Source organism: Stigmatopora nigra, chromosome 14 (genome assembly GCF_051989575.1).
Source record: "Stigmatopora nigra isolate UIUO_SnigA chromosome 14, RoL_Snig_1.1, whole genome shotgun sequence".
Classification (NCBI taxonomy): Eukaryota; Metazoa; Chordata; class Actinopteri; order Syngnathiformes; family Syngnathidae; genus Stigmatopora; species Stigmatopora nigra.
The window spans coordinates 11,997,503-12,011,611 of record NC_135521.1 but is presented as its reverse complement, the minus strand read 5'-3'; the positions used below and the strand labels follow the sequence as shown (position 1 = coordinate 12,011,611).

At 36.8% G+C, this 14,109-nt stretch overlaps 1 protein-coding gene across 4 annotated transcripts; it reads left to right on the top strand.

Annotated features, from left to right (window-relative positions):
• Positions 1–21: 21 nt before the first annotated feature.
• LOC144207566 (centrosome and spindle pole-associated protein 1-like) lies at positions 22–14,025 on the top strand. Of its 4 annotated transcripts, none has more exons than XM_077733103.1 (31): positions 22–168; positions 755–884; positions 1,107–1,179; positions 1,333–1,436; positions 1,511–1,743; positions 1,834–1,934; positions 2,048–2,148; positions 2,224–2,277; positions 2,876–3,147; positions 3,288–3,397; positions 3,467–3,599; positions 3,792–3,903; positions 4,074–4,112; positions 4,570–4,717; positions 8,799–8,918; positions 9,203–9,319; positions 9,784–9,863; positions 10,047–10,196; positions 10,284–10,418; positions 10,565–10,624; positions 10,774–10,857; positions 11,007–11,081; positions 11,339–11,405; positions 11,913–12,039; positions 12,301–12,437; positions 12,528–12,656; positions 12,892–12,929; positions 13,023–13,083; positions 13,255–13,367; positions 13,448–13,559; positions 13,625–14,025. In XM_077733103.1, exons 2-31 carry the CDS (start codon positions 786–788, stop codon positions 13,801–13,803), a joined length of 3,363 nt encoding a protein of 1,120 aa, XP_077589229.1. In that variant the 5' UTR covers positions 22–168; positions 755–785; the 3' UTR covers positions 13,804–14,025. The 4 variants fall into 4 exon arrangements, with proteins under 4 accessions (XP_077589229.1, XP_077589228.1, XP_077589230.1 ...); XM_077733102.1 differs by having other exon boundaries at positions 11,007–11,090; XM_077733104.1 differs by lacking the exons at positions 4,074–4,112; positions 4,570–4,717 and adding an exon at positions 8,537–8,684 and having other exon boundaries at positions 11,007–11,090.
• Positions 14,026–14,109: the final 84 nt, after the last annotated feature.

Below are 14,109 nucleotides of genomic sequence, written 5' to 3'. Positions count from 1 at the left end.
ACACAAAAGTCTGAAACTGTAGAAGAGACGTTTTGCACCCACTGTCCCTACACTGGGGTTTTATTTTGACATGTTACACCGGAATTGTAGTTGACACACTCGGAAAAATATTTAGGGAAACAAGGCGCCACAGTTGCGATGGCAAATATTTTCCTTGTCTGATTGTAGGTAGGTAAAGTCACATATTACTAATTTAAACTCAAATTTGGATCAAGGTGTGATGCTTTAATATTCTAACATTTAATTCAATGTCATTTATTGGTTATATTTACCATTGTGTTTTCAGTAAAGACTTCGCGGTTTTCTTATAAGAAAACAGGATTGACAAACCTAAGCAATAGTATTGTTAAAATAGCATGAATTGTAGCACATGAAGTAAAACATGCTGTCATCATTAATTGATTTTGCCATTAAGTGCGTTCGTTGCCCTCGATGTTATTTATGAAGTAATAGTTGAACGTGGTTTGTAGCTTATTTTAGCTCATTCGCGGTACTTAGGGCTGCATTGTGGTTGCCTGACAACGTAAATTAAAGATGCAGTACCCCTTTTTTCACTCAGAAGATGCATCACTCAGAATTATTGAACTGTAAGTTCTTATTTGGAAGTAGCCAAAATTTGTGGAAGGCCTGACATAAGTCTCAAACAAGCGGTATTTTCAAATTAGTAAGCCATTGCCAGATGCCCATAAACATAAAATAGCTTAACAGTCAACATCCACAATGCCAATGTATCAATATTTTTTTTCTGTTTTAGGTGGTATTTTGATACCTTTTATGAAGTGGATATGGAGGATGAGCTGGAGCTATTCATCAGGGAGCGCAAGGAAAGAGTGGCTCAAGATAGAGCAAGTTTGGATATAGAGCCTCCCTACATGGAAGTCTTGGTGAGGATCTACATGACAAATCACATTGTGTTTACACAGTATAATATCATCAGAAAAACAAGTTTTTATTTAATTTAAGGGAAACAAGCTAAACTGTATGACCGTATTCAGTGTATGTTTTTTTATAGCTACAAGCTAATTCTGTATGAGACCCTGTCATTTTTATACCTTCAGAGAACCATGTGACATAACGTGCATGAGCGGATGTGTTTTCATTTTCAGGCAAAACCTCACGGTGAATATGGTTCACTATTCAAGGAGAATATTCCTCCCAAATTATCTGCACAGGAGAAAGGTACATGTTTTCTGTGATTTGGCAGTTGCTTCAAATGGCAAATTTGTATTTCTTTATGTCTATCATTATTTATTTCCAATTCAAAATTCAAATTTTGAATTAAATTAGAATTTTCCGTACCGCTTATCAATTTAAAAAATATATATATTTCAGATGAGAGCAGCAATATCGGTTTGCCTCTTGGGGTGGAGTATGAAAAGAAGAAAAAACGGCTTCAGCTTGAACTTCGTATGGACTATAGAAGCTACATTGCACAGGTAACAATTCCTGTGTTGAACTCCACAAGAACTATTTAACTATGAATCCTTACAAAAATGAATGATGTCTCTAGCAAAATGGTGCCAGACAGCGCCCCCCATCGCGAAGGGACGCGGCCACTCTGACAGAAGCCAGCAAAGAGCCTCACAAAGCTGAAATTGCCAGAAACCACATCAGTCGAGACCTGCTGTTTGATCAAGACTTGGATGAGGAGAAGTGCACAAACAACAAGCTAACGGAAGTCAAAAACACTAGACAAAGAGGGTTAGTGTCCAGTTATGAAAAGCAACACAAAAATAATGGCAGGTAATAGTTAAAAAAAAAAAAAGCTTTTCTTTGTATACATGACCTTTATGTATCTTTTAATACATTTTATTTTGTTTTGTTCTTTTGAAGGGAGGATTGGGAGATTCCCACAGATTTTGTCATACAAAATAGGCGAACAACTGCACTGTACAAACCGGATGAAGCAGAATTTTCAACTGGTCTTTTAATTGGTGAAAATAATATGCAGAAAATATTTAGCCTACCCCTGTGCTACTGAACTGACTTGTAGCCTTTGTAGACCCTACTAAATAATTGTATTTTAACAAATCCTATCCTGTTTCAGGAGTAATTGATACTAAAGAAGTCTTGCAGAAGAGGAAAGAACGTTACAGAGAGGAGCTGCAGGAACAGATAGCCGAGAATTACAGCAATAAAAAAAGGCACGTCTTTTCTGATCATGGCATGAAAGCTTTGCAATTTGATGTAATCATTTTTTTATGTCGTGCTTGCAATAGGGAGAAAGAATTGGAGCTGAAAGTTGCAGCAACAGGAGCAAACGATCCAGAAAAACAGGTCAGTTTGACCTTATTTTATCGAACTAATGCCTGAAAATGTAGTCACTTTTATCATTAGAATAAAACTAGCTGTTTCTTGGCTAAATGAACGATCAAGATAAAATACCTCAAATCAGTTGAGATATTTAATAGCTTTTTCTTTAGTAATTTAGCCATTTTATTTTACTTACGTTTAGTAACTGTTGAATTCTGCATACTCAAATGGCTCTATTAATTTTCAATAGAAATGGCTGTAAGGTCATCATCTTGTCACATAGCTTTTACAGGACAAACACTTATAGGCTGTTATCAACATGTCACAAAGCTTTATCCTTTCAAAATGATTCACTTTGAAGTAGAACAAAAGATAATGTCCCTAAAAGAAGAAACATTGCTTAGATAAGCACCATTGGCCACTAAACTGAGGTAACTTACCTTTGTGCTGTGTTTAGGAAATTATGTTGTATTAATTTGTAGTTTCTTTTTTATGGAAAAGGTCCCCTAAAAATAACAACTACAGAAACACATGTACTTTATTGTCGGACAAATCAGTGAATTTTGTCAGCTAATTAGGCTAGCTCTCATTCATATTCCATTCCTTTGCATCCACACATCAGCCAAACCGAATCAGGCAATTTGGCTTGAGCAGAAGAAAAGAGTCTTACCTCTTGGGGCCTTCAACACTGGGACAGAGTGAATCATCATCATCCTCATCATCTGGCTTGCCTAAACATAGGGGAACTGGTACTAGTGGCAGTAGAATACCTCCACCAGATAAACTCCATGAAGCATTTCAGTCTCCAGTGTGCAGATGTGGCACAGTGGACCCTAATAGAGGTGGGCTGTCTCCTGTTGCAGTGCCCTTCCAAATACCTGTGGAAACTTCCAGGTAACTAGTGTTTAATATTTTTGTATTTAAAAAAAACAGAAATACCCCTATCCGATTATTATTGATAAACCACAATTTCATTTGAGTTTGACTAGTAATTTCAAATCCTTGGAACAAAACACTCCTTTTTAATTCTCCAGAACTCCTTTGATTCCTCCTCACCATTTTCACTCAGCCTACAAGGGTCCCTTTCGAGAAGCCCATTACTACAATGAAAACAGAAACCTGCTAGACCCAAACCTTGCCTACTGTGAGTACTAAGTTCTTTTGCAAAGTACTTGATCTCAGTTCAAGTCAACTTGAAATATCTCCTGTCTAGATGGTCATATGCCATACCCTGCTGTGGGACTTCCCTTGTCTTACTTCAACATGCCACTTGAAGGAGCTATGCCGTGTCAGTTCAATGATGCACCCCCCCAAAGTGGGAGCAGTTTTCCTGAATCCTCACCACAGTAAATATATCTCTACCTCTTTTTCTGTCAATGACGTATCAGTATCATATAAACTGTCTTTGAGGATACCATGAGTTCTTTTATTTAGCCCTAGTTTTTCTAATTTTCATTTGAAAACTTGACCCTTTCTCGGAATATATTTATTGGAGAAAGAAATTGACAATTTTCAATGTTTTTTTTCCCCCCTTACAGACCCAATACTGATACTGTTACAACAGTCCCCCATATTGGGGATTTTGCTCCAGAGAAGCCTCAATTAACCAATAAAAGGACGTTGACTTATGCAGATGAACTAAAAAAACAGGTAAATTCTGCAGAATTTAGAGAAAGTATATTGCTTTTCAAGGAACCTTGTTGATGAAACAGATTAAATTTGTTAGGATGATTTATAGTATAGTCACCACCTTGGAATAATTGTAGAAGTTTCAAGCCTATACATTTGACCACCATCTTAGTTTGTGATTATGTTGGCAGAACAATGCCAGGCAAGAGAGCTGCAAGATATTGAACAAGGTAAAATAGATGTAAAAGTAGTCCTTCATAATCCTTGGATCCCCAGTTTTAAACCATGTATTTAATAGATCTTTGTTATATTATCAGATGTGAAGTGCGCCCTTGCCACACCAATCCTGCTCCTTGCCCTTCACTTTTCCTTTGTCTCTTCTATAGTCGTCATTGATTGGTGTTTTAGGACTGTTCTCATCTATAATATCAGTATCATAAGCCATAACTGTCAAATCGTTAGGTTTGTCCGCATGAGTGTGGTGTCCAGTGAAATATAGGGCAATTTTATGCTATCCAGACAATCAAATGTCAAAGTAGTAGATGCAACTGAATCCTTGCACCAAATTACATCAACCCATTTCCTTCATTGTGATTTGTGCTAATCGATTTGGTCAATAAATTACTATCTTGTGACTAAGAAGGACTGCAGGATCTTCTTGTGACTTCTGAGGCACTATTTTTAAAGATTCAAGAGCAACAACAGCGGAACCGTGCGGAGAGGGAAGCGCAAGAGCGTTACGAGGCTAAGATCGAGACTGAAAGGAAACGACTTCAGCCTTGGGGTCGAGGTGGAGGTGGAGCTCCTCTAAAAGACAGTACAGGAAATGTCATTGGTAAGTAGGACCACCATCCCTCCCAACCTATCTGAATGCCCAATTTGAAAACCTTGACAACACAGTTTTATGTATACAGAATATGATAGTCAACTTTTGTTTCCCCGTGACTAGCTGACCTCAAACAGATGCACATTTTAAATGAAGTGGCCCTTAGTAACCCAGAGCAGCAACAACGAGCCCTCCCTATGAATGCAGTCTCTCAAGCTGATCCCAGCGAAAATAGTATTACTGGTACTGTAACAAAATTATTTTTAATAATACTTAATAGGTGGTCTTATTGCCTGCCAACCCATCTATACAAATTGCATGAATTGTTTTTGTGTTTGACTGGTTTAGAGAAGTGACCATGAAATTGTCCTTTTAGATAAGGTGTCATAGTGATAATATTAAATAACTTGTTCTTTTCCTGGGAAATCCAATCCTTTTAAATTAAAAGAAACTGCAAGCGGTTAAAATGAATCATATCTTTCTCAAGATAATTTTATTTTACAGGCCACCATGGACAGCTTAATGAAAAGGCCTACTTTGAACCAGACCAGCAACACAGACCGCTATCTGTGAATTTAACCTGCCCAGCTGAGCCCCCAAATCCCAACAATAGGATCTCTGGTACTGATCAGGCTTGAACACACATCTCCTAAACAATAGAACCTATTTTAAACTAAAAATATATATATTTTTGCTCTATTTTGGTTGAAAATGGGTGTATATTTAAGTGACCGTCATGCCAAACAGGAGTTAAAAAAATTAAACTCAAATTTTCCTTCTTTTATGATTACATACTTGAATATATAAGAGTTTAAATCAATCAAATGTTTATAAAACAGAATTTGTGCAAATAGAAAATCTCTGGTTATGGCACTCTAAGTATTTTTTTTAATACTAAATGAAGGATATTTTACTCATTGCCTTCCATTGACAAAGGTAGACATTAAATTCATTTACTGGCAGGTCAGGCTATGTATAGCACATTTTAAGTAACTCAACCTAAAAGTACAATAGTTCAAGCATTTTTTTAAACAAAGCAAATCCATGAAAATAAATAATTTTGGTTCTGGGGGATTGTTTTTTTCTTAGGCTTCACCCATGTTGAAATGGCACAGGCAGCACCACAGCAACACGCAATGAATGCCTACAGGGCTTGTCTGGATCAACAGGTATCCGTGTTTTCAAAAGGTTCAAGATAACTGTGCCATATAAATTATTTTTAGTTTTATCCAATTCGAAACTTTAATGTTTCTGACACGTTGAAAAATCACTCAACACTGGCCTTATTGAAGCCCTGGTTGGCTTACTTCTGTTATTTAGGACTGATTTTAATTGTACTATGACTTTCAGATTAAAGAGAAAAGGCAAAAACAAGCTGAGGAGAGAGAACGGAAGAGACTGCAGGAGGAGAAGGATGCCAGGTCATTGGAAGAGTATTATGCTACCGAGAAGAGGCGTTTTGAAGAGCAACAAGAGAAGAAGAAACAGAATGAAATGGAGGTAAAAGGCTTTTTCTTCAAATTGCTCACATTGCTAAAGATAATTGAATCTGCACTATTTTATGGACTAGTCAAATCTATATCACAGAAAAGGGCCAAGAAACAAGAACTCCTGAACCTTGCAGAACAGGGCAGGATGGAGGAAGAGAGAAAAAAGACAGAAGAGAGAGAGAAAGCTCAGAAGAAGAAACATGAGCAAGAACAGAGAAGAAAAAGCAGTTTTCCTGAATCCTCACCACAGTAAATATCTCTCCACCTCTTTTTCTGTCAATGAAGTATCAGTATCATATAAACTGTCTTTTAGGATACCATGAGCTCTTTTATTTAGCTCCAGTTTTTTAAATTTTCATTTTAAAACTTGACCATTTCTCAGAATATATTTATTGGAGAAAGGTTAGCGGAGAGCCATATGCACCTATGGAACGAGCCACATATGGCTCTCGAGCCGTAGGTTCCCTACCCCTGCTCTAGATCAATATGTTTATATGTGGAGCAAAAATTTGACAATTTTCAATGTTTTTTTTCCCTTACAGACCCAATACTGATACTGTTACAACAGTCCCCCATATTGGGGATTTTGCTCCAGAGAAGCCTCAATTAACCAATAAAAGGACGTTGACCTATGCAGATGAACTAAAAAAACAGGTAAATTGTACAAAATTTAGAGAAAGTATATTGCTATTTTTTTTTCCATTCAATTTTTTTTTCAATTATAACAAGGCTTGTTTTTTTAAAATTATTTTTTATTTTTTTTATACAAATGGCGGTCTGAGTAGCCTAGTTATTCTCAGCAGATTGAATGTCCTGAAAAGAAATTAGCAATTCAAGCAACCTTGTTGATGGAACAGATTAAGTATATTGGGATGTTATGTACTATATAGTCTTCACCTTGGAATAATTATAGAAGTTTCAAGCTTCTGGAATAAATTTGACCACCATCTTAGTTTGTGATTATGTTGGCAGACGGATGCCAGGCAAGAGTGCTGCAAGATATTGGACAAGGTAAAATAGATGTAAAAGTAGTCCTTCATAATCCTTGGATCCCCAGTTTTAAACCATGTATTTATTAGATCTTTGTTATAATATCAGATGTGAAGTGCGCCCTTGCCACACCAATCCTACTCCTTGCCCTTCACTTCTCCTTTGTCTCTTCCATAGTCGTCATTGATTGGTGTTTTAGAACTGTTCTCCTCTATAATATCGGTATCATAAGCCGTAACTGTCAAATTGTTAGGTTTGTCCCTATGTTTTTTTGGTTTATTCAAACTTTTTAATGGAACTGCAGTGTTCTCGTTACCTCTGCGTCCTGCGTCTGATACGCACAGCTTTTCTTCCAGACGCACAATTTCAAGTAATGTGCTTTTTTCGGACGCAAAGAAATTTTTATCAAAAAAAAAACCAAAACACATATATCCGATAGCAAACCAATTTATTCCACATAATCTTTGCGAAATAATTCTCGCGTGAACGAGACTAGCAGACACTAGCAGACGAAGGAGAGAAAGCGATAGCAAGAGTTTCGTAATAGTGTAAGAAAGATAAAAAATGTTTCAGAAAAAGCAAAACAGTCTGGATAGTTATTTCGCAGTTAAAAAATACAACTAGTAAGAAAAGAACTGCAGAAGATTCGATCGATGATCATGAAGCAAAACGGGGGAAGCAAGGAAAAATGCGCACATTTCAAAAGACTTTTGGCTGCAAAGAGAGGAGGATCTACGAGCTGAAAGACTAGTACAATGATAAATAAACCCTAACCCTAAACCATATAATAAATAAATTAAATCTGAATGTTTATATATCGTTGCTTATGTTTTATTTGCATCCGTAGTATGTTGGGACTCGTGACAAGTTTCCTGGGACGCACAGTTTTCAGACAAGCGAATCCCTGGGACTCGCAGTGTGCCAATTGTAAAATTATCACTGGAACTGTGTGGTGTCCAGTGAAATATCATAGGGCAAAAAACAAGTAAAAAATAAAAATAAACAAAACCTGTATATTGACGTGTCTGCAAGGACAACAGAAATTTTGTTAGGTTTCTATGATTTATTGCCAACCAAAAAAAAAAAAATTCCTACAATAAGGCAAGAAAATAAGTGCAATCTGAGAAATTGCCATGATTTGTTCAATTTCATGCCAAACAATGTCTCCAGACAATCAAATGTCAAAGTAGTAGATCCAAATGAGTCCTTGCACCAAATGACATCAACCCTTTTCATATTCATTCATTCATTGTGATTTGTGTTGATCCACTTGGTCAATAAATTACTATCTTGTGACTAAGTAGGACTGCAGGATCTTCTTGTGACTTCTGAAGCACTATTTTTAAAGATTCAAGAGCAACAACAGCAGAAGCGTGCGGAGAGGGAAGCGCAAGAGCGTTACGAGGCCAAGATCGAGATTGACATGAAGCGACTTCAGCCTTGGGGTCGAGGTGGAGGTGGAGCTCCTCTAAAAGACAGTACTGGAAATGTCATTGGTAAGTAGGACCACCATCCCTCCCAACCTTTCTGAATGCCCAATTTGAAAACCTTCACAACACAGTTTTGTGTATACAGAATATGATAGTCAACTTTTGTTTCCCTGTGACTAGCTGACCTCAAACAGATGCACATTTTGAATGAAGTGGCCCTTAGTAACCCAGAGCAGCAACAGCGAGCCCTCTCTATGAATGCAGTCTCCCAAGCTGATCCCAGCGAAAGTAGTATTACTGGTACTGTAACAAAATTATTTTTAATAATATTTAATAGGTGGTCTTATTGCCTGTCGACCCATCTATACACATGGTCACGATGTAATTTCAATGAGTCCATGAATTGTTTTTGTGTTTGACTGGTTTAGAGAACTGACCATGAAATTGTCCTTTTAGATAAGGTGTCATAGTGATAATATTAAATAACTTGTTATTTTCCTGGGAAATCCAATCCTTTTAAATTAACAGAAACATCAAGCGGTTAAAATGAATTATGTCTTTTTCAAGATTATTCCATTTTACAGGCCACCATGGACAGCCTAATGAAAAGGCCTACATTGAACCAGAAAAGCAACAGAGACCACCATCTGTGAATTTAACCTGCCCAGCTGAGCCCCCAGATCCCAACAATAGGATCTCGGGTACTGATTAGGCTTGAACACACATCTCCTAAAACAATAGAATCTATTTTAAAGTGAAAATGTATATTTTTGCTCTATTTTGGTTGAAGAGATGTTTTGAAAATGGGTGTACATTTAAGTTATTCCAAACAGGAGTTAAAAAAAATCAACTCAAATTTTCCTTTTTATGATTACATACTTGAATATATAACATCTTAAATGAATCAAACAGAATTTGTGCAGACAGAAAAACTAGTTATGGCACTATAGCGCTAAATTTATTTTTTTATTTTAAATTTAGGATATTTAACTCATTGCCTTCCATTGACAAAGGTAGACATCAAATTCATTTAAACTGACAAGTCAGGCTATGCATAGCACAAGTAACTCAACTTAAAAGTACAATAGTTCAAGCATTTTTTTTAAACAAAGCTAATCTATGAAAATAAATAATTTTGGTTCTGGGGGATTGTTTGTTTTCTTAGGCTTCACCCATGTTGAAATGCCGCAGGCAGCACCACAGCAACTCGCAATGAATTCCTACAGAGCTTGTCTGGATCAACAGGTATCCATGTTTTCAAAATGTTCAAGATAACTCTGCCCTATAAATTCTTTTTAGTTTTATCCAATTCGAAACTTTAATGTTTCTGACACGTTGAAAAATCACTCAACACTGACCTTGTTGAAGCCCTGGTTGGCTTACTTCTGTTATTTAGGACTCTGATTTTAATTGTACTATGACTTTCAGATTAAAGAGAAAAGGCAAACACAAGCTGAGGAGAGAGAACGGAAGAGACTGCAGGAGGAGAAGGATGCCAAGTCATTGGAAGAGTATTATGCTACCCAGAAGAGGCGTTCTGAAGAGCAACAAGAGAAGAAGAAACAGAATGAAATGGAGGTGAAAGGCTTTTTCTTCAAATTGTTCACATTGCTAAATATAATTAAATCTGCAGTATTTTATGGACTAATCAAATCTATATCATAGAAAAGGGCCAAGAAACAAGAACTCCTGAACCTTGCAGAACAGAGCAGGATGGAGGAAGAGAGAAAAAGGGCAGAAGAGAGGGAGAAAGCACAGAAGAAGGAACATGAGCAAGAACAACGTGTCCTGGTAGAAATGGTATGTATGTTTACTCTTGGTCAAATGTAGCCTTGAGTTGATTGGAGTGATGCAGTTACAGTGCAATATAAACTATCTTTTTAAAGTTTCTATCATAGTCTTATTATTATTATTATTATTTTTCCTTCCACTCTTTGTGAGTTTAGGTCCAACGGGAAGCACAGCAGAACCAATGTGGACGAGAACAGCGAGTTACAGTGGAAACAGTATGTCCACTCTTGTCTTTGTTTGGCCAATTGCAGCCTTGATAGGAAGTACAATATATGCACCATCTTTTTTAACGATTGCAATATATATCTGAAAAGATTGTCTCATAATCTTCTCCATTTTTTTCTTCACCTCTCTGTGAATTTAGTTACACCGGGAAGCAACTCCAGATGAGAGAAAGAAAACACAGAAGAAGCAATTTGACCAAGAACAGAAGGCTTTGGTAGAAACGGTACAATCACTTTGTCTTGGTTTGGCGAATTGTAGCCTTTAGTTGATTGGCAGAACAATTTCAACCAGTTTTTTAAAGATTGTAATAAATTGTGATAGAACTTTTTCTGATCTTTATGACAATCTTTAAAAAAAAAATCTTCCCTTTAGCCCCACTGGAATCCTTCTCCAGAACAAGGAAAAATACCACAGAAGAAGCAACATGAGAAAGAACAGCAGGCCTTGGTAAAAACAGTATGTTCACTATTGTCTTGGTTTGGCCAATTGTAGTTATTGCACACTGAATGGGTGCCTAGTGTCTCAGACATTTCCATACAAAATGATATAACACGTCTATGATTCTCGATAGCCCGACAAAGAAGGAATAAGTATCCTATTTTGTTATACTTTGTTAAAACAGAAGTGTCTCTTTCTCTAATTTTTTTTTCTGTCTCTGTGGTTGGAAACATTTCCCCTTGCCCTTTTTCTATTTATGTCTTTAGGAGCGATCTTTGTCTGGACACCAGTCTCCCCCTGTTCCTGCACGTAGAAATCAACTAAGAGCTTCAGGTGTGTAGGCATGAAAAGAAGATGCTTTGTATCCATTGGGCACATCATTTAAAAGTCCTTGGGGGTACAATTAGGAATGGTTTTAATCAGAAGACATTTTGTTTCTCTGAAATGGAAAGTCCAGTAGCCTGCTGGTGTTCACATGGATGCTCACTCTTGCAATGATTCGTTTTTTTTATTTGGCTTTACTAATATTTCAGGCAAGTCCCAAGTTTTTCCTGATTAAAATGCCTCTACGTTTCTCTGAGAAATAAGTCGTATTTTTTCCAGGAAAAAGACAGATTTTCACCTTCTGGAATGTGAAAATTTGTCCATTTCAAACAACAAATAATAGATTTTTTTTTTGTTTATTTGCTTTTTGGGTCTTTGCAGTACCACTATGTAAACATGAAGTCATCCTAAAGGCACAATAGATTGAATTAAACCAAAAGTTATGTCTCAATTATTCTAGTGTTCACATATTTTTAGTTTATTTTTTTAAGAAGTTTATTTCATGTTTGTTTTCAGAGAATAAAAGTGACTTATACAGTGGACTGTCAGCACTGCGTCGGCAGCTTCGTGCTGAACAAAGGCTACTTGAGACTCATCTTCAGCAGGCAGATTGTGATGATATGGACTACCTAATGACTGGAAGGTCAGATTTCATGTTTTGCAACGTACATCTAACAGTTCCTGCCTTCGTCAAAACATTTTGACAAATTGTGTCGTCAGCACCATCGCATTGGTTCTGCAAATCAAATGATTAGGCAATCACCACGGTGTAGGAACGCTTCATTTTAGAATTCAATTCCAATCCATTTTTTTTACTGTTACACGTTAAATAGATATAATGGACGATTTTAATTAAAAAATGTAAAATACAAAAAAAAATGCTTGACATCTTGATTTTCCACAGAAAATCCAAACAACAAGTGGATGTTTTTGAGATGGCAAGGCTGAAGCGTCAAGCTCCGGTTCGAAAGTATCGCTCCAGAAACATGGAACCAAGTAACCTGTTACGAATACACGACTCACTTCAGCTCAATTACCTAGGTTGATATACTTAAAACTTTAAAATGCTTTTTTTTCTTGAATGGATAGAAGCTGGAAGTTATTCCTGATTGCTTTGTATGTGCATTTCAGATGATGTATCCAGACTAGGCTCCAATGAGGTGGAGTGGCTGGAGAGAGTGGGTATAGCCAACAGGAGGGAGCAAGTCTACATTGATCCACTTCAGAAGCTCGGTAGCCAGAGATCTACTCGCACGAATGGTTAGAGAATAGTGCTTCATTTGATTCCAGTTCGCATAGCCATGGTGACCCTGACACATATAAAATGTGTCTTTTTACTCAAAACATTACATTTTTTTTCTTGATAAATGGAAAAATAACTACAGCAAAAAAAGCCTGAAACATGTGTCTGAGTTGCTCATATTTCATGTCTATCCATAGGACAGTATAATTAATGATAATGTAAGGCCCTAATTACTTGTATCATTATTTTCAGATTACTTTGACACATCCCCTCCCCGTCAAAGGGATCTGGTGAGCATAAAAGCAAATCATTGTCCTCTATTTCTTTAATGAATGTACCAGAAACTGTTGATGTGGACATAAATTGTACTGTCATTTTTTTAGGGGAGTGTCCTAGGTCGACAAGCAAGTGGATCCCTCTTGGAGTCGGATAGTGCATTTCTAGGTCAGCTGTAGTTAAACTGATCAACAACCCAAATAAAATAGTTGGGTCGTAAATTTGATACATTTTTATATAGGAAAGGTGTTTAACCAATAGTGTCTATTTAAGACATGGATGGACTTGTGTGCTGTGGTTTAGATAACTGAACTAACATCTGGTTTGGGGTGTTTTTAGCCCCTTTAGGAGATGATGTTCCTGTGCCAAGCTCCCCAGAGGCTGAGGAGACAGCCCAACTCTCAGCCCGGGAAAGAAGAAGGCTAACCAAGCAGTCCCTGCAGCATTCTCCGGTACATCACAACTGTATAATGCTACCTACATTGAAGATCTTTAACTTTGAAATGTTTTTTTCTTTACATCTGATATCTAGGAACGAAAAAACACAATCCTCTCAGGTATCAGAAGACGGGGAGAAGCAGAGTCAAGCTGTGATGAGAAAAGCGAGGAAAATATGTTATCTTGTCGTCGTGGCAACACAGCAGGTACAGCTCTGCTGAAAGTTAAAAACTGTTTTTATCATAATCAATGATTCCTCTATGATCTCCAGGAACAGTGGATTTGTCTGACGATGATGACGACTTATTTCCTCCTCAATTTTCTCACCTCACTCACAATCGTCAAAGTTCATTGGAATCCTTCTCAACAGATCATTGGCTGCGACCGAGCTCTTCAGACACTGTGCAATGTTTAGAGAATTTAGTGAAAAGGGACCGGTTGACAACATAGGAAACTGTACTCTTTTGCTGGTTTATCATGTGATTTATTTGTCATGTTTTATATGTGAAAGGAGAATGTATCGTTAGATATCTCTTCTATGAAAGAGTTATTGTGAAAGTTAGGCTAATTCATGGGTCATCAAACCTAGAGGGCATTTTGTGATTTTATTTATTTTCCAATGCAATGATAAAAATTATGAATATTAAATTATTTTTATTGATCTTATAATGAGTTGGTTGTCTGCAATATTTTCATTTATTTTCCTATTACAACATTTCTCGTGGTTTGGCATATCTGCTTTACATTTTTTAGATT

Coding starts and splice junctions, on each gene's coding strand:
- LOC144207566 (XM_077733102.1), top strand. CDS start 786: ATGGAGGATGAGCTGGAGCTATTCATCAGGGAGCGCAAGGAAAGAGTG. Junction 10,858..11,006: donor AGAAGGCTTTGGTAGAAACG/GTACAATCACTT, acceptor TCTTCCCTTTAG/CCCCACTGGAATCCTTCTCC. Junction 11,091..11,338: donor AGCAGGCCTTGGTAAAAACA/GTATGTTCACTA, acceptor TTATGTCTTTAG/GAGCGATCTTTGTCTGGACA.